This window comes from Ranitomeya variabilis, chromosome 7, assembly GCF_051348905.1.
Source record: "Ranitomeya variabilis isolate aRanVar5 chromosome 7, aRanVar5.hap1, whole genome shotgun sequence".
In the NCBI taxonomy this organism is placed as follows: Eukaryota; Metazoa; Chordata; class Amphibia; order Anura; family Dendrobatidae; genus Ranitomeya; species Ranitomeya variabilis.
Window position 1 is genome coordinate 97,673,807 of NC_135238.1, and position 21,303 is coordinate 97,695,109.

General features: G+C 54.0%; 1 protein-coding gene across 5 annotated transcripts in view; it reads right to left on the reverse strand.

Moving 5' to 3' along the window:
- The window catches only part of SLC29A4 (solute carrier family 29 member 4), an 831,354-nt gene that overhangs the window by 238,486 nt on the left and 571,565 nt on the right, over positions 1–21,303 (reverse strand). For 4 of the 5 annotated variants that reach the window (XM_077275613.1, XM_077275616.1, XM_077275617.1 and 1 more), the window contains one exon: positions 20,680–20,754. The exons of the other annotated variant lie outside the window; for it this stretch is intronic. In XM_077275613.1, the coding sequence (XP_077131728.1) occupies positions 20,680–20,754 (75 nt within the window). The remainder of the gene's footprint in view (positions 1–20,679; positions 20,755–21,303) is intronic. 5 annotated transcript variants of the gene reach the window in all.

Below are 21,303 nucleotides of genomic sequence, written 5' to 3' on the forward strand. Positions count from 1 at the left end.
GCGCGCCCCCGGCCCCGTGTGCAAAAGTAAGCGCGCCCCCGGCCCCGTGTGCAAAAGTAATGGCGCCCCCGGCCCCGTGTGCAAAAGTAATGGCGGCCCCGTGTGCAAAAGTAATGGCGCCCTTGGCCCCGTGTGCAAAAGTAAGCGCGCCCCCGGCCCCGTGTGCAAAAGTAAGCGCGCCCCCGGCCCCGTGTGCAAAAGTAAGTGCGCCCCGGTCCCGGGTGTGCAAAAGTAAGTGCTCCCCTGGTGTGTGAAGTGCTGCTGTAAAGCTGGCAGCGCTGTTCAAGCACCATGTATTTCCTTCAGGAAATGCCCATCTAGTTATAGTGCTTTGGAACAAAGCACTATACTGTTATTCCACCGTGGTAAACTTCTTCTTATTCTTATTATTCAGTCCGCACGTAATGCGGCCCGAACCGCTAAACTCACAGACTCCAGTGAGGTGTCATTTCGAAGCCAGCGTTCCTGAGAGGTGTGCTAAGTATTTTTCGTGCCGATCGGATTTGTAGTTTTTGCGCAATTTGTGTTTGAAAAAAGTCTTTCAATGCGTTTCAATAGAGAAATTTTCCAATACGTTTATAATGGGCTGGTTTCTGAGGCAATTTCTAAAAATAACTGCCACCTGGCTGATTAGCTCATTGATATGCGCAGTCAGACACAGTTACTATGCCAACGCCTATGAAATCTACATCAGCTCACCAGGTCACAAGTTTTGTCAGATAATATCAGCTCTTAAAGTGACAGTACAGCACAATTCCAAACCACTATCTGTAGTCTTATGATTATTAGATGGTGGCCCGATTCTAAATCATCGGGTATTCTAGAATATGCATGTCCACGTAGTATATTGCACAGCCACGCAGTATACAGTGCAGAGCAGCGCAGTACACAGCGCAGAGCCGCGCAGTATAAAGCGCAGAGCCGTGCAGTACACAGCACAGAGCCGCGCAGTACACAGCGCAGAGCCACCCAGTATACAGCGCAGAGCCGCGCAGTATACAGCGCAGAGCCGCGCAGTACACAGCGTAGAGCCACGCAGTATGCAGCGCAGAGCCGCGCAGTATACAGCGCAGAGCCGCGTAGTATACAGTGCAGAGCCCCGCAGTAAACAGCGCAGAGCCGCGCAGTACACAGCGTAGAGCCACGCAGTATGCAGCGCAGAGCCGCGCACTATACAGTGCAGAGCCCCGCAGTATACAGCGCAGAGCCGCGCAGTACAAAGCGCAGAGCCGCGCTGTATACAGCGCAGAGCCGCGCAGTATACAGCGCAGAACGCGCAGTACACAGTGCAGAGCCGCGCAGTACACAGCGCAGAGCCGTGCAGTACACAGCGCAGAGCCGTGCAGTACACAGCGCAGAGCCGCGTAGTATACAGCGCAGAGCCACGCAGTATACAGCGCAGAGCCACGCAGTATACAGCACAGAGCCACGTAGTTATACTGCCCAGTCACGTAGTTTATTGTCCAGTCACATAGTATACTGCATATCCCTGTTAAAAAAAAAAAAGAATTAAAATAAAAAAGTTACATACTCACCTCCTGGAGCGGCCGGTATCTGATGGTTGTTGCACCTCCTAGAGCGGCCGGTACACGATGCTTGTTGCACCTGGAGTGGCCGGTACCCGATGCTTGTTGCGCGCTCCGGTCCCAAGAGTGCATTGCGGTCTCACGAGATGATGACGTAGCGGTGTTGTGAGACAGAAAGACGGAAGTGCCCTTAGACAATTATATAGTAGATTACCCCGCTCACCAATTCGGAACCCGAGGGGCCCGGCCCACCAAATCGGACCCCGAGGGGCCCGGCCCACCAAATCAGACCCAGAGTGACCCCGCCCCCTAAATCGGACCTAGAGTGACCCCGCCCACCAAATCGGACCCAGAGTGGCTCCGCCCACCAAATCGGACCCAGAGTGACCCCTTCCACCAAATCAGACCCAGGGTGACCCCTTCCACCAAATCGGACCCAGAGTGACCCCTTCCACCAAATCAGGCCCAGAGTGACCCCGCCCACCAAATCGGACCCAGAGTGACCCCACCCACCAAATCGGACCCTGAGGTGCCCAGCCCACCAAATCAGACCCTGAGGTGCCCAGCCCACCAAATCGGACCGAGTGACCCCACCCACCAAATTGGTCCCTAAGGTGCCCCGCCCACCAAATCGGACCCAGAGTGGCTCCGCCCACCGAATCGGACCCAGAGTGGCCGCGCCCACAGAATCGGACCAAAAGTGACCCCGCCCACCGAATCGGACCTAGATTTACCCCGCCCACAAAATCAGACCCAGATTGACCCAACCCACCAAATCGGACCGCCTGAGGGGCACCCAAGTGTCAAAGTCTTGCAGGGGCAGCCCGGGCACCATTCCAAAGCACTATCTGTAGTTCCTTCAGGAAATACCCATCTAGTTATTATTATTATTCTTCTCCGCGTTTTCCGCAATTAATGCGGCCCGAACCGCTCGGCGCAGAGACCCCGTTCAGGCGGCGTTTCGAAGGCCTCGGTGGGGACAGGTGTGCTATGACTTTTATAGTCGATCCAATATGTAGATTTTATTTAAATCGCATTTAAAAAAAAAAATTTCCCATAGGAAATAATGGCGAACTTTCCATTACCCCCAGCTTGACCTTCCAAAGATGGCAGCTATGCAAATGTACGGTGTCCATTTTAGGACATGATCATTTATCACAGTCAAACATCAGAATAAAGTCAATATGACACCCTCTCGTCCCGTGTGTGAAAAGTAAGTGCTCCCCCGGCCCCGTGTGTGAAAAGTAAGTGCCCCCCGGCCCCGTGTGTCAAAAGTAAGTGCCCCCCGGCCCCGTGTGTGAAAAGTAAGTGCCCCCCCGGCCCCGTGTGTGAAAAGTAAGTGCCCCCCCGGCCCCGTGTGTGAAAAGTAAGTGCCCCCCGGCCCCGTGTGTGAAAAGTAAGTGCCCCCCCGGCCCCGTGTGTGAAAAGTAAGTGCCCCCCCGGCCCCGCCCACCGAATCGGAGGCCGAGGGTCCCCGGCCACCGAATCGGAGGCCGAGGGTCCCCGGCCACCGAATCGGAGGCCGAGGGTCCCCGGCCTCCAAATCGGAGGCCGAGGGTCCCCGGGCACCGAATCGGAGGCCGAGGGTCCCCGGCCACCGAATCGGAGGCCGAGGGTCCCCGGCCTCCAAATCGGAGGCCGAGGGTCCCCGGGCACCAAATCGGAGGCCGAGGGTCCCCGGCCTCCAAATCGGAGGCCGAGGGTCCCCGGCCTCCAAATCGGAGGCCGAGGGTCCCCGGCCTCCAAATCGGAGGCCGAGGGTCCCCGGCCTCCAAATCGGAGGCCGAGGGTCCCCGGCCACCAAATCGGAGGCCGAGCGTCCCCGGCCTCCAAATCGGAGGCCGAGGGTCCCCGGCCTCCAAATCGGAGGCTGAGGGTCCCCGGCCTCCAAATCGGAGGCCGAGGGTCCCCGGCCACCAAATCGGAGGCCGAGGGTCCCCGGCCTCCGATTAAAGTGGCTACCGAGGATTCCTAAATGCCAAAATGGCTACCAAGGATTCCTGCATGCCAAAATGGCTACCAAGGGGCCAAAGTTGCTAACAAGGGGCCCCGCACATCAAAGTTTCTACCAAGGGGTCAAAGTTGCTAACAAGGGGCCCCGCACATCAAAGTGGCTACCAAGGGGCCAAATTGGATACCCAGGGGCAGGGCCCTGCATGCCAGACTTGCTCCTGAGGTTCATTGGCAGCTGGCAGCGCTGTTCAAGCACCATGTATTTCCTTCAGGAAATGCCCATCTAGTTTATTATTCTTCTTCTTCTCCGCGTTTTCCGCAATTAATGCGGCCCGAACCGCTCGGCGCAGAGACCCCGTTCAGGCGGCGTTTCGAAGGCCTCGGTGGGGACAGGTGTGCTATGACTTTTATAGTCGATCCGATATGTAGATTTTATTTAAATCGCATTTAAAAAAAAAAATTTCCCATAGGAAATAATGGCGAATTTTCCATTACCCCGAACTTGACCTTCCAAAGATGGCAGCTATGCAAATGTACGGTGTCCATTTTAGGACATGATCATTTGTCAAAGTCAAACATCAGAATAAAGTGACTATGACACCCTCCCGTCCCGTGTGTGAAAAGTAAGTGCCCCCCCGGCCCCGTGTGTGAAAAGTAAGTGCCCCCCGGCCCCGTGTGTGAAAAGTAAGTGCCCCCCGGCCCCGTGTGTGAAAAGTAAGTGCCCCCCGGCCCCGTGTGTCAAAAGTAAGTGCCCCCCGGCCCCGTGTGTCAAAAGTAAGTGCCCCCCGGCCCCGTGTGTGAAAAGTAAGTGCCCCCCGGCCCCGTGTGTGAAAAGTAAGTGCCCCCCCGGCCCCGTGTGCAAAAGTAAGTGCGCCCCCGGCCCCGTGTGCAAAAGTAAGTGCGCCCCCGGCCCCGTGTGCAAAAGTAAGTGCGCTTCCGGCCCCGTGTGCAAAAGTAAGTGCGCCCCCGGCCCCGTGTGCAAAAGTAAGTGCGCCCCCGGCCCCGTGTGCAAAAGTAAGTGCGCCCCCGGCCCCGTGTGCAAAAGTAAGTGCGCCCCCGGCCCCGTGTGCAAAAGTAAGTGCGCCCCCGGCCCCGTGTGCAAAAGTAAGTGCGCCCCCGGCCCCGTGTGCAAAAGTAAGTGCGCCCCCGGCCCCGTGTGCAAAAGTAAGTGCGCCCCCGGCCCCGTGTGCAAAAGTAAGTATGCCCCCGGCCCCGTTTGTGAAAAGTAAGTGCGCCCCCGGCCCTGTGTGTGAAAAGTAAATGCCCCCCGGCCACGTGTGTGAAAAGTAAGTGCCCTCCCGGCCCCGTGTGCAAAAGTAAGTGCGCCCCCGGCCCCGTGTGCAAAAGTAAGTGCGCCCCCGGCCCCGTGTGCAAAAGTAAGTGCGCCCCCGGCCCCGTGTGCAAAAGTAAGTGCGCCCCCGGCCCCGTGTGCAAAAGTAAGTGTGCCCTCGGCCCCGTGTGTGAAAAGTAAGTGCCCCCCCGGCCCCGTATGTGAAAAGTAAGTGCCCCCCGGCCCCGTGTGTGAAAAGTAAGTGCCCCCCGGCCCCGTGTGTGAAAAGTAAGTGCCCCCCGGCCCCGTGTGTGAAAAGTAAGTGCCCCCCGGCCCCGTGTGTGAAAAGTAAGTGCCCCCCCGGCCCTGTGTGTGAAAAGTTAGTTCCGCCCCGTGTGTGAAAAGTAAGTGCCCCCCGGCCCCGTGTGTGAAAAGTAAGTGCCCCCTGGCCCCATGTGTGAAAAGTAAGTGCCCCCCGGCCCCGTGTGTGAAAAGTAAGTGACCCACAACTCTGACCTGTATATAGGAGTCTGTATATAGGGGGATGTCTGTATATAAGAGTGGTGTCTGTATTTAGAGGGATGTCTGTATATAGGAGTGGTGTCTGTATATAGGGGGATGTCTGTATATAGGAGTGGTGTCTGTATATAGGGGATCGTCTGTATATAGGAGTGGTGTCTGTATATAGAGGGATGTCTGTATATAGGAGTGGTGTCTGTATATAGAGGGATGTCTGTATATAGGAGTGATGTCTGTATATAGGGGGATGAATGTATATAGGAGTGGTATCCGTATATAGAGGGATGTCTGTATATAAGAGTGGTGTCTATATATAGAGGGATGTCTGTATATAGGAGTGGTGTCTGTATATAGAGGGATGTCTGTATATAGGAGTGGTGTCTGTATATAGAGGGATGTATGTATATAAGAGTGGTGTCTGTATATAGGGGGATATCTGTATATAGGAGTGGTGTCTGTATATAGAGGGATGTCTGTATATAGGAGTGGTGTCTGTATATAGAGGGATGTCTGTATATAGGAGTGGTGTCTGTATATAGAGGGATGTCTGTATATAGGAGTGGTGTCTGTATATAGAGGGATGTCTGTATATAGGAGTTGTGTCTGTATATAGAGGGATGTCTGTATATAGGAGTGGTGTCTGTATATAGAGGGATGTCTGTATATAGGAGTGGTGTCTGTATATAGAGGGATGTCTGTATATAGGAGTTGTGTCTGTATACAGAGGGATGTCTGTATATAGGAGTGGTGTCTGTATATAGGGGGATGTCTGTATACTGTATATAGGAGAGGTGCCTGCATATAGGAGTGGTGTCTGTATAAAGGAGTGGTGTCTGTATATAGGGGGATGTCTGTATATAGGAGTGGTGTCTGTATATAGGGGGATGTCTGTATATAGCAGAGATGTCTGTATATAGAGGGATGTCTATATATAGGAATGGTGTCTCTATATAGGGGGATGGCTGTATATAGTAGAGATGTCTGTATATAGGGGGATGTCTGTATATAGGGGGATGTCTGTATATAGGAGTGGTGTCTGTATATAGAGGGATGTCTGTATATAGGAGAGGTGCCTGCATGTAGGAGTGGTGTCTGTATATAGAGGGATGTCTTTATATAGAAGTGGTGTCTGTATATAGGGGGATTTCTGTATATTGTAGTGCTGTCTGTATATAGGGGTATGTCTGTATATAGAAGTGGTATCTGTATATAGAGGGATCTCTGTATATGGTAGTGGTGTCTGTATATAGAGGGATGTCTGTATATAGGAGTGGCGTCTGTATATAGGAGTGATGTTTGTATATAAGAGGATGTGGCCAAAGTGGCTACCAAGGATTCCTGCATGCCAAAATGGCTACCAAGGGGCCAAAGTTGCTAAAAAGGGGCCCCGCACATCAAAGTGGCTACCAAGGGGCCAAATTGGATACCCAGGGGCAGGGCCCTGCATGCCAGACTTGCTCCTGAGGTTCATTGGCAGCTGGCAGCGCTGTTCAAGCACCATGTATTTCCTTCAGGAAATGCCCATCTAGTTATTATTATTCTTCTTCTCCGCGTTTTCCGCAATTAATGCGGCCCGAACCGCTCGGCGCAGAGACCCCGTTCAGGCGGCGTTTCGAAGGCCTCGGTGGGGACAGCTGTGCTATGACTTTTATAGTCGATCCGATATGTAGATTTTATTTAAATCGCATTTTAAAAAAAAAATTTCCCATAGGAAATAATGGCGAACTTTCCATTACCCCCAACTTGACCTTCCAAAGATGGCAGCTATGCAAATGTACGGTGTCCATTTTAGGACATGATCATTTATCAAAGTCAAACATCAGAATAAAGTGACTATGACACCCTCTCGTCCCGTGTGTGAAAAGTAAGTGCCCCCCCGGCCCCGTGTGTGAAAAGTAAGTGCCCCCCCGGCCCCGTGTGTGAAAAGTAAGTGCCCCCCCGGCCCCGTGTGCAAAAGTAAGTGCGCCCCCGGCCCCGTGTGCAAAAGTAAGTGCGCCCCCGGCCCCGTGTGCAAAAGTAAGTGCGCCCCCGGCCCCGTGTGCAAAAGTAAGTGCCCCCCCGGCCCCGTGTGTGAAAAGTAAGTGCCCCCCCGGCCCCGTGTGTGAATAATAATAATTATAGTGCTTTGGAACAAAGCACTATACTGTTATTCCACCGTGGATAACTTCTTCTTCTTATTATTATAGTGCTTTGGAACAAAGCACTATACTGTTATTCCACCGTGGTAAACTTCTTCTTATTCTTATTATTCAGTCCGCACGTAATGCGGCCCGAACCGCTAAACTCACAGACTCCAGTGAGGTGTCATTTCGAAGCCAGCGTTCCTGAGAGGTGTGCTAAGTATTTTTCGTGTCGATCGGATTTGTAGTTTTTGCGCAATTTGTGTTTGAAAAAAGTCTTTCAATGCGTTTCAATGGAGAAATTTTCCTATACGTTTATAATGGGCTGGTTTCTGAGGCAATTTCTAAAAATAACTGCCACCTGGCTGATTAGCTCATCGATATGCGCAGTCAGACACAGTTACTATGCCAACTCCTATGAAATCTACATCAGCTCACCAGGTCACAAGTTTTGTCAGATAATATCAGCTCTTAAAGTGACAGTACAGCACAATTCCAAACCACTATCCGTAGTCTTATGATTATTAGACTGTGGCCCGATTCTAACTCATCGGGTATTCTAGAATATGTATGTCCACGTAGTATATTGCACAGCCACGCAGTATACAGTGCAGAGCCGTGCAGTACACAGCGCAGAGCCGCGCAGTACACAGCGCAGAGCCGCGCAGTACACAGCGCAGAGCCGCGCAGTATAAAGCGCAGAGCCGCGCAGTACACAGCGCAGAGCCGCGCAGTACACAGCGCAGAGCCGTGCAGTACACAGCGCAGAGCCGCGCAGTATAAAGCGCAGAGCTGTGCAGTACACAGCGCAGAGCCGCGCAGTACACAGCGCAGAGCCGTGCAGTACACAGCGCAGAGCCGCGCAGTATAAAGCGCAGAGCCGTGCAGTACACAGCGCAGAGCCGCGCAGTACACAGCGCAGAGCCGCGCAGTACACAGCGCAGAGCCGCGCAGTATAAAGCGCAGAGCCGCGCAGTACACAGCGCAGAGCCACGCAGTACACAGCGCAGAGCCGTGCAGTACACAGCGCAGAGCCGCGCAGTTTAAAGCGCAGAGCCGTGCAGTACACAGCGCAGAGCCGCGCAGTACACAGCGCAGAGCCGTGCAGTACACAGCGCAGAGCCGCGCAGTATAAAGCGCAGAGCCGCGCAGTACACAGCGCAGAGCCGCGCAGTACACAGCGCAGAGCCGCGCAGTATAAAGCGCAGAGCCGCGCAGTATAAAGCGCAGAGCCGCACAGTACACAGCGCAGAGCCGCGCAGTACACAGCGCAGAGCCGTGCAGTACACAGCGCAGAGCCGCGCAGTATAAAGCGCAGAGCCGTGCAGTACACAGCGCAGAGCCGCGCAGTACACAGCGCAGAGCCGTGCAGTACACAGCGCAGAGCCGCGCAGTATAAAGCGCAGAGCCGTGCAGTACACAGCGCAGAGCCGTGCAGTACACAGCGCAGAGCCGCGCAGTACACAGCGCAGAGCCATGCAGTACACAGCGCAAAGCCGCGCAGTATAAAGCGCAGAGCCGCGCAGTATAAAGCGGAGAGCCGCGCAGTACACAGCGCAGAGCCGAGCAGTACACAGTGCAGAGCCGCGCAGTAGACAGCGCAGAGCCGTGCAGTACAGAGCGCAGAGCCGCACAGTATAAAGCGCAGAGCCGCGCAGTATACCGCGCAGAGCCGTGCAGTACACAGCGCAGAGCCACGCAGTACACAGCGCAGAGCCGCGCAGTACACAGCGCAGAGCCGCGCAGTACACAGCGCAGAGCCGCGCAGTACACAGCGCAGAGCCGAGCAGTACACAGCGCAGAGCCGCGCAGTACACAGCGCAGAGCCGCGCAGTACACAGCGCAGAGCCGCGCAGTATACAGCGCAGAGCTGCGCAGTACACAGCGCAGAGCCGCGCAGTACAGAGCGCAGAGCCGCACAGTATAAAGCGCAGAGCCGCGCAGTACACAGCGCAGAGCCGCGCAGTACACAGCGCAGAGCCGCGCAGTACACAGTGCAGAGCCGCACAGTACACAGCACAGAGCCGCGCAGTACACAGCGCAGAGCCACCCAGTATACAGCGCAGAGCCGCGCAGTACGCAGCGTAGAGCCGCGCAGTATAAAGCGCAGAGCCGTGCAGTACACAGCGCAGAGCCGTGCAGTACACAGCGCAGAGCCGCGCAGTACACAGCGCAGAGCCATGCAGTACACAGCGCAAAGCCGCGCAGTATAAAGCGCAGAGCCGCGCAGTATAAAGCGGAGAGCCGCGCAGTACACAGCGCAGAGCCGAGCAGTACACAGTGCAGAGCCGCGCAGTAGACAGCGCAGAGCCGTGCAGTACAGAGCGCAGAGCCGCACAGTATAAAGCGCAGAGCCGCGCAGTATACCGCGCAGAGCCGTGCAGTACACAGCGCAGAGCCACGCAGTACACAGCGCAGAGCCGCGCAGTACACAGCGCAGAGCCGCGCAGTACACAGCGCAGAGCCGCGCAGTACACAGCGCAGAGCCGAGCAGTACACAGCGCAGAGCCGCGCAGTACACAGCGCAGAGCCGCGCAGTACACAGCGCAGAGCCGCGCAGTATACAGCGCAGAGCTGCGCAGTACACAGCGCAGAGCCGCGCAGTACAGAGCGCAGAGCCGCACAGTATAAAGCGCAGAGCCGCGCAGTACACAGCGCAGAGCCGCGCAGTACACAGCGCAGAGCCGCGCAGTACACAGTGCAGAGCCGCACAGTACACAGCACAGAGCCGCGCAGTACACAGCGCAGAGCCACCCAGTATACAGCGCAGAGCCGCGCAGTACGCAGCGTAGAGCCACGCAGTATGCAGCGCAGAGCCGCGCAGTATACAGCGCTGAGCCGCGTAGTATACAGCGCAGAGCCCCGCAGTATACAGTGCAGAGCCCCGCAGTATACAGCGCAGACACGCGCAGTACACAGCACGGACACGCGCAGTACACAGCGCAGAGCCGCGCAGTACACAGCGCAGAGCCGCGTAGTATACAGCGAAGAGCCACGCAGTATATAGCGCAGAGCCGCGCAGTACAAAGCGCAGAGCTGCGCAGAGCCGCGCAGTATAAAGCGCAGAGCCGTGCAGTACACAGCGCAGAGCCGCGCAGTACACAGCGCAGAGCCGTGCAGTACACAGCGCAGAGCCGCGCAGTATAAAGCGCAGAGCCGCGCAGTACACAGCGCAGAGCCGCGCAGTACACAGCGCAGAGCCGTGCAGTACACAGCGCAGAGCCGCGCAGTATAAAGCGCAGAGCCGTGCAGTACACAGCGCAGAGCCGCGCAGTACACAGCGCAGAGCCGTGCAGTACACAGCGCAGAGCCGCGCAGTATAAAGCGCAGAGCCGTGCAGTACACAGCGCAGAGCCGCGCAGTACACAGCGCAGAGCCGCGCAGTACACAGCGCAGAGCCGCGCAGTATAAAGCGCAGAGCCGCGCAGTACACAGCGCAGAGCCGCGCAGTACACAGCGCAGAGCCGTGCAGTACACAGCGCAAAGCCGCGCAGTTTAAAGCGCAGAGCCGTGCAGTACACAGCGCAGAGCCGCGCAGTACACAGCGCAGAGCCGTGCAGTACACAGCGCAGAGCCGCGCAGTATAAAGCGCAGAGCCGCGCAGTACACAGCGCAGAGCCGCGCAGTACACAGCGCAGAGCCGCGCAGTATAAAGCGCAGAGCCGCGCAGTATAAAGCGCAGAGCCGCGCAGTACACAGCGCAGAGCCGCGCAGTACACAGCGCAGAGCCGTGCAGTACACAGCGCAGAGCCGCGCAGTATAAAGCGCAGAGCCGTGCAGTACACAGCGCAGAGCCGCGCAGTACACAGCGCAGAGCCGTGCAGTACACAGCGCAGAGCCGCGCAGTATAAAGCGCAGAGCCGTGCAGTACACAGCGCAGAGCCGCGCAGTACACAGCGCAGAGCCGCGCAGTACACAGCGCAGAGCCATGCAGTACACAGCGCAAAGCCGCGCAGTATAAAGCGCAGAGCCGCGCAGTATAAAGCGGAGAGCCGCGCAGTACACAGCGCAGAGCCGAGCAGTACACAGTGCAGAGCCGCGCAGTAGACAGCGCAGAGCCGTGCAGTACAGAGCGCAGAGCCGCACAGTATAAAGCGCAGAGCCGCGCAGTATACCGCGCAGAGCCGTGCAGTACACAGCGCAGAGCCGCGCAGTACACAGCGCAGAGCCGCGCAGTACACAGCGCAGAGCCGCGCAGTACACAGCGCAGAGCCGCGCAGAGCCGAGCAGTACACAGCGCAGAGCCGCGCAGTACACAGCGCAGAGCCGCGCAGTACACAGCGCAGAGCCGCGCAGTATACAGCGCAGAGCTGCGCAGTACACAGCGCAGAGCCGCGCAGTACAGAGCGCAGAGCCGCACAGTATAAAGCGCAGAGCCGCGCAGTACACAGCGCAGAGCCGCGCAGTACACAGCGCAGAGCCGCGCAGTACACAGTGCAGAGCCGCACAGTACACAGCACAGAGCCGCGCAGTACACAGCGCAGAGCCACCCAGTATACAGCGCAGAGCCGCGCAGTACGCAGCGTAGAGCCACGCAGTATGCAGCGCAGAGCCGCGCAGTATACAGCGCTGAGCCGCGTAGTATACAGCGCAGAGCCCCGCAGTATACAGTGCAGAGCCCCGCAGTATACAGCGCAGACACGCGCAGTACACAGCACGGACACGCGCAGTACACAGCGCAGAGCCGCGCAGTACACAGCGCAGAGCCGCGTAGTATACAGCGAAGAGCCACGCAGTATATAGCGCAGAGCCGCGCAGTACAAAGCGCAGAGCTGCGCAGAGCTGCGCAGTATACAGCGCAGAGCCACGCAGTATACAGCGCAGAACGCGCAGTACACAGTGCAGAGCCGCGCAGTACACAGCGCAGAGCCGTGCAGTACACAGCGCAGAGCCGCGCAGTACACAGCGCAGAGCCGCGCAGTACACAGCGCAGAGCCACGCAGTATACAGCGCAGAGCCGCGTAGTATACAGCGCAGAGCCGCGTAGTATACAGCGCAGAGCCACGCAGTATACAGCACAGAGCCACGCAGTATACAGCGCAGAGCCACGTAGTTATACTGCCCAGTCACGTAGTATATTGTCCAGTCACATAGTATACTGCATATCCCTGTTAAAAAAAAAAGAATTAAAATAAAAAAGTTACATACTCACCTCCTGGAGCGGCCGGTATCTGATGGTTGTTGCACCTCCTAGAGCGGCCGGTACACGATGCTTGTTGCACCTGGAGTGGCCGGTACCCGATGCTTGTTGCGCGCTCCGGTCCCAAGAGTGCATTGCGGTCTCACGAGATGATGACGTAGCGGTGTTGTGAGACAGAAAGACGGAAGTGCCCTTAGATAATTAGATAGTAGATTACCCCGCTCACCAATTCGGAACCCGAGAGGCCCGGCCCACCAAATCGGACCCCGAGGGGCCCGGCCCACCAAATCGGACCCAGAGTGACCCCGCCCCCTAAATCAGACCCAGAGTGACCCCGCCCACCAAATCGGACCCAGAGTGGCTCCGCCCACCAAATCGGACCCAGAGTGACCCCTTCCACCAAATCAGACCCAGAGTGACCCCTTCCACCAAATCGGACCCAGAGTGACCCCTTCCACCAAATCGGGCCCAGAGTGACCCCGCCCACCAAATCGGACCCAGAGTGACCCCACCCACCAAATCGGACCCTGAGGTGCCCAGCCCACCAAATCAGACCCTGAGGTGCCCAGCCCACCAAATCGGACCGAGTGACCCCACCCACCAAATTGGTCCCTAAGGTGCCCCGCCCACCAAATCGGACCCAGAGTGGCTCCGCCCACCGAATCGGACCCAGAGTGGCCGCGCCCACAGAATCGGACCAAAAGTGACCCCGCCCACCGAATCGGACCTAGATTTACCCCGCCCACAAAATCAGACCCAGATTGACCCAACCCACCAAATCGGACCGCCTGAGGGGCACCCAAGTGTGAAAGTCTTGCAGGGGCAGCCCGGGCACCATTCCAAAGCACTATCTGTAGTTCCTTCAGGAAATACCCATCTAGTTCTTATTATTATTCAGTCCGCACGTAATGCGGCCCGAACCGCTTCACTCACAGACTCCAGTGAGGTGTCATTTCGATGCCAGCGTCCCCAAGAGGTGTGCTAAGTATTTTTCGTGTCGATCGGATTTGTAGTTTTGGCGCAATTTGCGTTTGAAAATGTTTTTTCCCCTCATTGTAATGCTTTTCAATAGGGAAATTTTCACATAGGTTATAATGGCCGGGTTTCTGAGGCAATTTGAAATGTACCTGCCACCTGGCTGATTAGCTCATTGATATGCTCAGTCAGGCCCAGTTACTATGCCAACGCCTGCGAACTGTACATGACCCTAGCAGGACAGTTTTGGCAGATAATATCAGCTCTTAAAGTGATAGCACAGCACAATTTCAAAGCACTATCTATAGTCTTATTATAATTATTGCCCCGCTCACCAAATCGGACCCAGCCCGCCAAATCGGACCCAGAGTGGCGCCGCCCGCCAAATCGAACCCAGAGTGGCGCCGCCCGCCAAATCGGACCCAGAGTGGCGCCGCCCGCCAAATCGGACCCAGGGTGGCGCCGCCCGCCAAATCGGACCCAGGGTGGCGCCGCCCGCCAAATCGGACCCAGGGTGGCGCCGCCCGCCAACTCGGACCCAGGGTGGCGCCGCCCGCCAACTCGGACCCAGAGTGGCGCCGCCCGCCAAGTTGGACCCAGAGTGGCGCCGCCCGCCAAGTTGGACCCAGAGTGGCGCCGCCCGCCAAATCGGACCCAGAGTGGCGCCGCCCGCCAAATCGGACCCAGAGTGGCGCCGCCCGCCAAATCGGACCCAGAGTGGCGCCGCCCGCCAAATCGGACCCAGAGTGGCGCCGCCCGCCAAATCGGACCCAGAGTGGCGCCGCCCGCCAAATCGGACCCAGAGTGGCGCCGCCCGCCAAATCGGACCCAGAGTGGCGCCGCCCGCCAAATCGGACCCAGAGTGGCGCCGCCCGCCAAATCGGACCCAGAGTGGCGCCGCCCGCCAAATCGGACCCAGAGTGGCGCCGCCCGCCAAATCGGACATAGAGTGGCGCCGCCAGCCAAATTGGACCCAGAGTGGCGCCGCCCGCCAAATCGGACCCAGAGTGGCGCCGCCCGCCAAATCGGACCCAGAGTGGCGCCGCCCACCAAAATCGGACCCAGAGTGGCGCCGCCCGCCAAATCGGACCCAGAGTGGCGCCGCCCGCCAAATCGGACCCAGAGTGGCGCCGCCCGCCAAAATCGGACCCAGAGTGGCGCCGCCCGCCAAAATCGGACCCAGAGTGGCGCCGCCCGCCAAATCGGACCCAGAGTGGCGCCGCCCGCCAAATCGGACCCAGAGTGGCCTCAACCCTGAGGGGCTACAACTACCAAACCAGCGCCTGAGGGGCACCCAAGTGTGAAAGTCTTGCAGGGGCAGCCCGGGCACCATTCCAAAGCACTATCTGTAGTTCCTTCAGGAAATACCCATCTAGTTATTATTATTCTTCTTCTTCTCCGCGTTTTCCGCAATTAATGCGGCCCGAACCGCTCGGCGCAGAGACCCCGTTCAGGCGGCGTTTCGAAGGCCTCGGTGGGGACAGGTGTGCTATGACTTTTATAGTCGATCCGATATGTAGATTTTATTTAAATCGCATTTTAAAAAAAAAATTTCCCATAGGAAATAATGGCGAACTTTCCATTACCCCCAACTTGACCTTCCAAAGATGGCAGCTATGCAAATGTACGGTGTCCATTTTAGGACATGATCATTTATCAAAGTCAAACATCAGAATAAAGTGACTATGACACCCTCTCGTCCCGTGTGTGAAAAGTAAGTGCCCCCCCGGCCCCGTGTGTGAAAAGTAAGTGCCCCCCCGGCCCCGTGTGTGAAAAGTAAGTGCCCCCCCGGCCCCATGTGCAAAAGTAAGTGCGCCCCCGGCCCCGTGTGCAAAAGTAAGTGCGCCCCCGGCCCCGTGTGCAAAAGTAAGTGCGCCCCCGGCCCCGTGTGCAAAAGTATGTGCGCCCCCGGCCCCGTGTGCAAAAGTAAGTGCGCCCCCGGCCCCGTGTGCAAAAGTAAGTGCGCCCCCGGCCCCGTGTGCAAAAGTAAGTGCGCCCCCGGCCCCGTGTGCAAAAGTAAGTGCGCCCCCGGCCCCGTGTGCAAAAGTAAGTGCGCCCCCGGCCCCGTGTGCAAAAGTAAGTGCGCCCCCGGCCCCGTGTGCAAAAGTAAGTGCGCCCCCGGCCCCGTGTGCAAAAGTAAGTGCGCCCCCGGCCCCGTGTGCAAAAGTAAGTTCGCCCCCAACCCCGTGTGCAAAAGTAAGTGCGCCCCAGGCCCCGTGTGCAAAAGTAAGTGCGCCCCCGGCCCCGTCTGCAAAAGTAAGTGCGCCCCCGGCCCCGTGTGCAAAAGTAAGTGCGCCCCCGGCCCCGTGTGCAAAAGTAAGTGCGCCCCAGGCCCCGTGTGCAAAAGTAAGTGCGCCCCCGGCCCCGTCTGCAAAAGTAAGTGCGCCCCCGGCCCCGTGTGCAAAAGTAAGTGCGCCCCCGGCCCCGTGTGCAAAAGTAAGTGCGCCCCCGGCCCCGTGTGCAAAAGTAAGTGCGCCCCCGGCCCCGTGTGCAAAAGTAAGTGCGCCCCCGGCCCCGTGTGCAAAAGTAAGTGCGCCCCCGGCCCCGTGTGCAAAAGTAAGTGCGCCCCCGGCCCCGTGTGCAAAAGTAAGTGCGCCCCCGGCCCCGTGTGCAAAAGTAAGTGCGCCCCCGGCCCCGTGTGCAAAAGTAAGTGCGCCCCCGGCCCCGTGTGCAAAAGTAAGTGCGCCCCCGGCCCAGTGTGCAAAAGTAAGTGTGCACCCGGCCCCGTGTGCAAAAGTAAGTGCGCCCCCGGCCCCGTGTGCAAAAGTAAGTGCGCCCCGGTCCCGGGTATTGAAAAGTAAGTGGCCCCCCTGGTCCCGTGTGTGAAAAGTGCTGCTGTAAAGCTGGCAGCGCTGTTCAAGCACCATGTATTTCCTTCAGGAAATGCCCATCTAGTTTTTTTTTTGCTATGCTGTTTACCGTTTGGATTAATTCTTTTTAGATCTTGATAGATTGGGCAATTCTGAACGTGGCAATACCAAATATGTGTATTTTTAATTGTTTTATTTTGAAGGGGCGAAAGGGGGGTGATTTTAACTTTTATTTATTTCTAATAGATTTAAAAAACTTTTTTTTTCACTTGCTTCAATAGTCTCTATGGGAGACTAGAAGCTATGATCTTCTGATCACCTCAGCTACACACATGCGATTATCAGATCACCTGTGTGTAGCAGAAATGCTCGTTTGCTATGAGCGCTGACCACCGGGCGGCGCTCATAGCAATCCGGAAATGAAAAGGACAGGGGTCTGCTGCAGACCCCGGGTTGTCATGCCAACCCATTGGTGACCCGCGGTCATGTGAGCGGGACTAGTGACGCGCTTCCGGCGCTATCACTTTAAATGCCGCTATCAGAGATTGACAGCGGCTTTTAACAGGTTAACTGCCGCTGGTGGATCGTGATTCCACCCTCGGCTGTTAGGGGCAGATGTCAGCTGTTCAAAACAGCTGACATGTGCCAGGAAAGATGTGGGCTCAGTGCCGTAGCCCACATCAAAGGGAGAGACACGACATGCGCAGTACACATATGGCGCATGTTGTGAAAGGGGTTAAAACCTTCAAAGAGTAGGTATGAGTGATATACAATGTAGCAATAATGATATTAGCACTGTATATCTCACATGCCACACAAATGAATCTACAATTTGCATCTACAGTATTTTTATTGCATGATATGCAAATGGTATAGACTTATGTACCAGTACACTTACCCTTTTGGCATGAGAAGAGTATTTGGTCAGTATTTTACATCAGTATTTGTAAGCCAAAACCAGGAGTGGGTGATAAATGCAGAAGTGGTGCATATGTTTCTATTATACTTTTCCTCTAATTGTTCCACTCCTGGTTTTGGCTTAAAAATACTGATGTAAAATACTGACCAAATACTGCCAGTGTGACGGCAGCCTAAGTAGAATGAAATTCCGTGCACACCATCAATCATCTGTACTTTTCCCTCTGCAACCACTCTCAGATGTGCCGAATACAACATGGAATATGGCACCTGTCTCCTCTTTACATCCATGAACTGCACCCTTCTCCTCTTTACTTCTGCACAGAAATATGGATTTATAGATACCTTAGTACCATTGATGGATAAATCTTGCTGGTCTCTAGCTTTGTGCATATTTATGTCTCTGAAATGCAGCAGTTTCATTATAACTGGACGGTATGGTGCTCCTGGTGGTCCTGAATGGGTGGGTACCCTGTGTGCACGTTCTATGGCAAACTGTGACAAAAGACTGACTGGCACTTCCAAGCTAGTATGAACAGGTGCATACTAGGAGCAGCCATCTCCATATACAATAAACAAAAACAGTTGCACTCTGTAGTGCTAAAACATGTCAATATGAAAAATATGAAATATGAATAGCAATACTGCTTCTGGATACTAGGAAAAAAATGAGACGCATAGCACATAATGTGGCCAATTCATGTATGTCCAGCAGCCAACGACAAGGCGGTCTCAGATCTGATGGGTTTTACGTGTCTAGTATGAATACCTCTCTAAGGCCAGTGTCACACTTGCGTGTGCAATGCGAGGAACTCGCTCGAGTCTCTCGCATCAATACCCGCTACTGCCGATGGCATGCAGGACTGGAGCTTGCGGCTGCATAGAAATACATAGAGCTGAACGCTCCGGTCCCAAGTGCCGGCGGCAGTGCCGGGTATTGATGCACGAGTTTCTCGCATTGAACTTGCAAGTGTGACCCCGGCCTAAGACTGAAATCTGAATTCCTGGGTAGATGTGAATATCTCTCTTCAAAGCCTAGATTTCTGGGTAGGTAGGACCCTGTCACAATTAAAATCCACCACATGCTGGAGGGCGGAGTGCTTGGTCAGAGAGCTAATATATAATATATTGTGCAGGATAGTTTGTGGATTAAGTCCGCGCTGCCACAATAATACCGATTCAAATGTAATGAAAAGCTCTGGTGGTTTATTCAATGCGTTTCAAGGTCTATCTGACCTCTTCATCAGGAAAATACCACAAAGACATATTTTCCTGATGAAGAGGTCAGATAGACCTTGAAATGCATTGAATAAACCACCAGAGCTTTTCATTACATTTGAATCGGTATTACTGTGGCAGCGCGGACTTAATCCACAAACTATCCTGCACAATGTCACTGAAAAGGTCGCGTGGGCGGCCCGTGGATCTGCAGCAGCCAATATGCACATGCTTTTGCCTTTACACCATCAGGTGAGCAGCTCCCTGTTAAAAAACTGCACTTAATCTGAGGATAAGACCCTATATGTGCTTTTTGTCTCCCTAATCTACTAATATGAAATATGAATAGCAATACTGCTTCTGGATAATAGGAAAAAACTGAGATGCTTAGCACATAATTTGGCCAATTCATGTCTTTACACATATCTACTGAGAGCTTTTCTTTGAGAAAACAATGCTAGTGTCACCTATTGTAAGGTGACATCAAGCCGGCTTGGTAGTGGAGAAGTGTCAATAAGACACCTCTCCATTACTAATCCTATAGTTGTTAAAGGGTTAATAAAAACACCACACAGTAAGAATAAAGTCTTTTAATGAAATCATACACCACATCTTTATTAGTCAGCAAATCAAAGCGATGCCCTCGATCTCCTGTAAAAATAAGTAAAAATAATAAACCAACCAGATACCCATACCTGTACGGCGTACAGTCAGTCCCATGGCGTAATCCATATCTGGGGAATGTACAGTTTACAACCGGGAGCGGTGCTAATGCGACCGCCCCGTCTGTAAACTACTGGAGAATGAATGAGACGCTGGGAGCGCAGGCTCAGTAACTAGTGGTGACGTCACTGAGTCTGTACTCCCTGCAAAACTAGCAAAAGTGTGAGATGAGTCACACCTATACAATACCCTCAAGGATAACAGTAGAATATAGCACAGAGAGTCTCCCAATAAAATAAAACTTAACTTTTAATCCCTAAGATAAAATGGACGAACTAATATGACACAAATAACACATGTGAGTAAAGTGCTCGTGCAAACCAGTGCTCAAGATAAAAATTGGTTTGATCTCACCAATACGAATGGACAAACGTCCACGGCAGGTTCCTCCTGTTGCCTTCTCTAGATAAGAGGGGGAGGGGTATAGGGCTTTACTAAACTCCCTGTGATGCCCCTTGTATTGCTCCTGTCCTAACAAGGACAGTCCCCAAGTATACCCTGCTAGGGACAACCACCATCCACTACATATGAAATATAGGTATCCCTACGTGTTTCCTCCCCAGTCACGGGGATTCATCAGGGGAGTTAATTTAAAGCCAAAGGGACATGAAGTAAATAGAAAATTAAGTGTCCATCATCTAGGTAACCCTGCAGTGGCCGGGTACCTATCAATGAGTGTGACAATTTGTGTTACTGCCTATGGGTAATCATCATGAGGTGGACGTTTGTGCTGGTGAGATCAAACCAATTTTTATCTTGAGCACTGGTTTGCACCAGCACTTTACTCACATGTGTTATTTGTGTCATGTTAGTCCATTTTATCTTAGTGATTAAAAGTTAAGTTTTATTTTATTGGGAGACTTTCTGTGCTCGCTGCTTCTCATTCCCCAGTAGTTTACAGCCGGGGTGGTCACATTAGCACCGCTCCCAGTTGTAAACTGTACATTCCCCAGATATGGATTACGCCGTGGGACTGACTGTACGCTGGACAGATATGGGTATATTGTTGGTTTATTATTTTTACTTTTTTTTTTTTTTTTTTTACAGGAGACCAAGGGCTTCACTTGGATTGGCAGACTAATAAAGATGGGAAACTTTGTGCTGTATGTTCCATTAAAAGACTTTATTCTTGCTGTGTGATGTTTTATTGACCCTTTAACAACTATGGGATTAGTAATGGAGAGGTGTCTCATTGACACCTCTCCATTACTAAGCTGGTTTAATGTCACCTTACAATAGGAAGGTGTCATTAACCCCTCATTACCCCACTTGCCACCTCTACAGGGCAAGTGGGAAGAACCAGACAAAGCTCCAGAATTGGCACATTATAAAATGTGAAGAAGTAGTGTGAACAGTACTTTGTTTTCATGCATGTTTATTATTCAATTAAAAAGGTGTTTAAAAATCCTTCAAACAGAAAAGCAAGAAACAGTCATATGAAAAATTGTTAAAACAAACTCAAAGTATTGTTACAGTCTACATATAAATATACATATACAATACTTACTTTCACCTGTCATTACTCCTTGAGTGTAACGTTTGGGTAGCATCCCAGTATAGCCATAGAAACTGGATTGCTGCACTTGTGAAATAAAGTCAATATTCATAAGATAAAGTACATTAAAAAAATAACGATCTAACAAAACTAGATATAAAACATGTACCTATTAATAAATGAATAACATATGAATAACACTCAAATCATGCATGTGCAGAGCTTTTTCTAATCTAGTGGAGCATACTAAGAAAATGTACCGTATTTTCCGGCGTATAAGACAACTTTTTAACCCCTGAAAATCTTCTTAAAAGTCGGGGGTCGTCTTATACGCTGGGTGTCGTCTTGTACGCCGAGTGCAGACACCAATGTGTATATGGTGGGTGGGGGGGGAGTGGTCCCGATGACGAAGAGGGGGCATCTCACAGGAAAGTGTGAGTGGAGTATCCCCATTACCTCATTGTAGCTGCAGCGTGGGATCTCTGTGCTGGGGAGAGGCGGCGGCTGCTGCTCCTCTTTGTGTCGCATGGGTGCTGTGCTGTGGGGCGGCGGCTCCTCTTCGTGCAGCGTCGGGGCTCTGTGCTGTGGGGCGGCGGCGGCGTATCTTCGTGCAGTCAGTCGGGGCTCCTCCGGCAT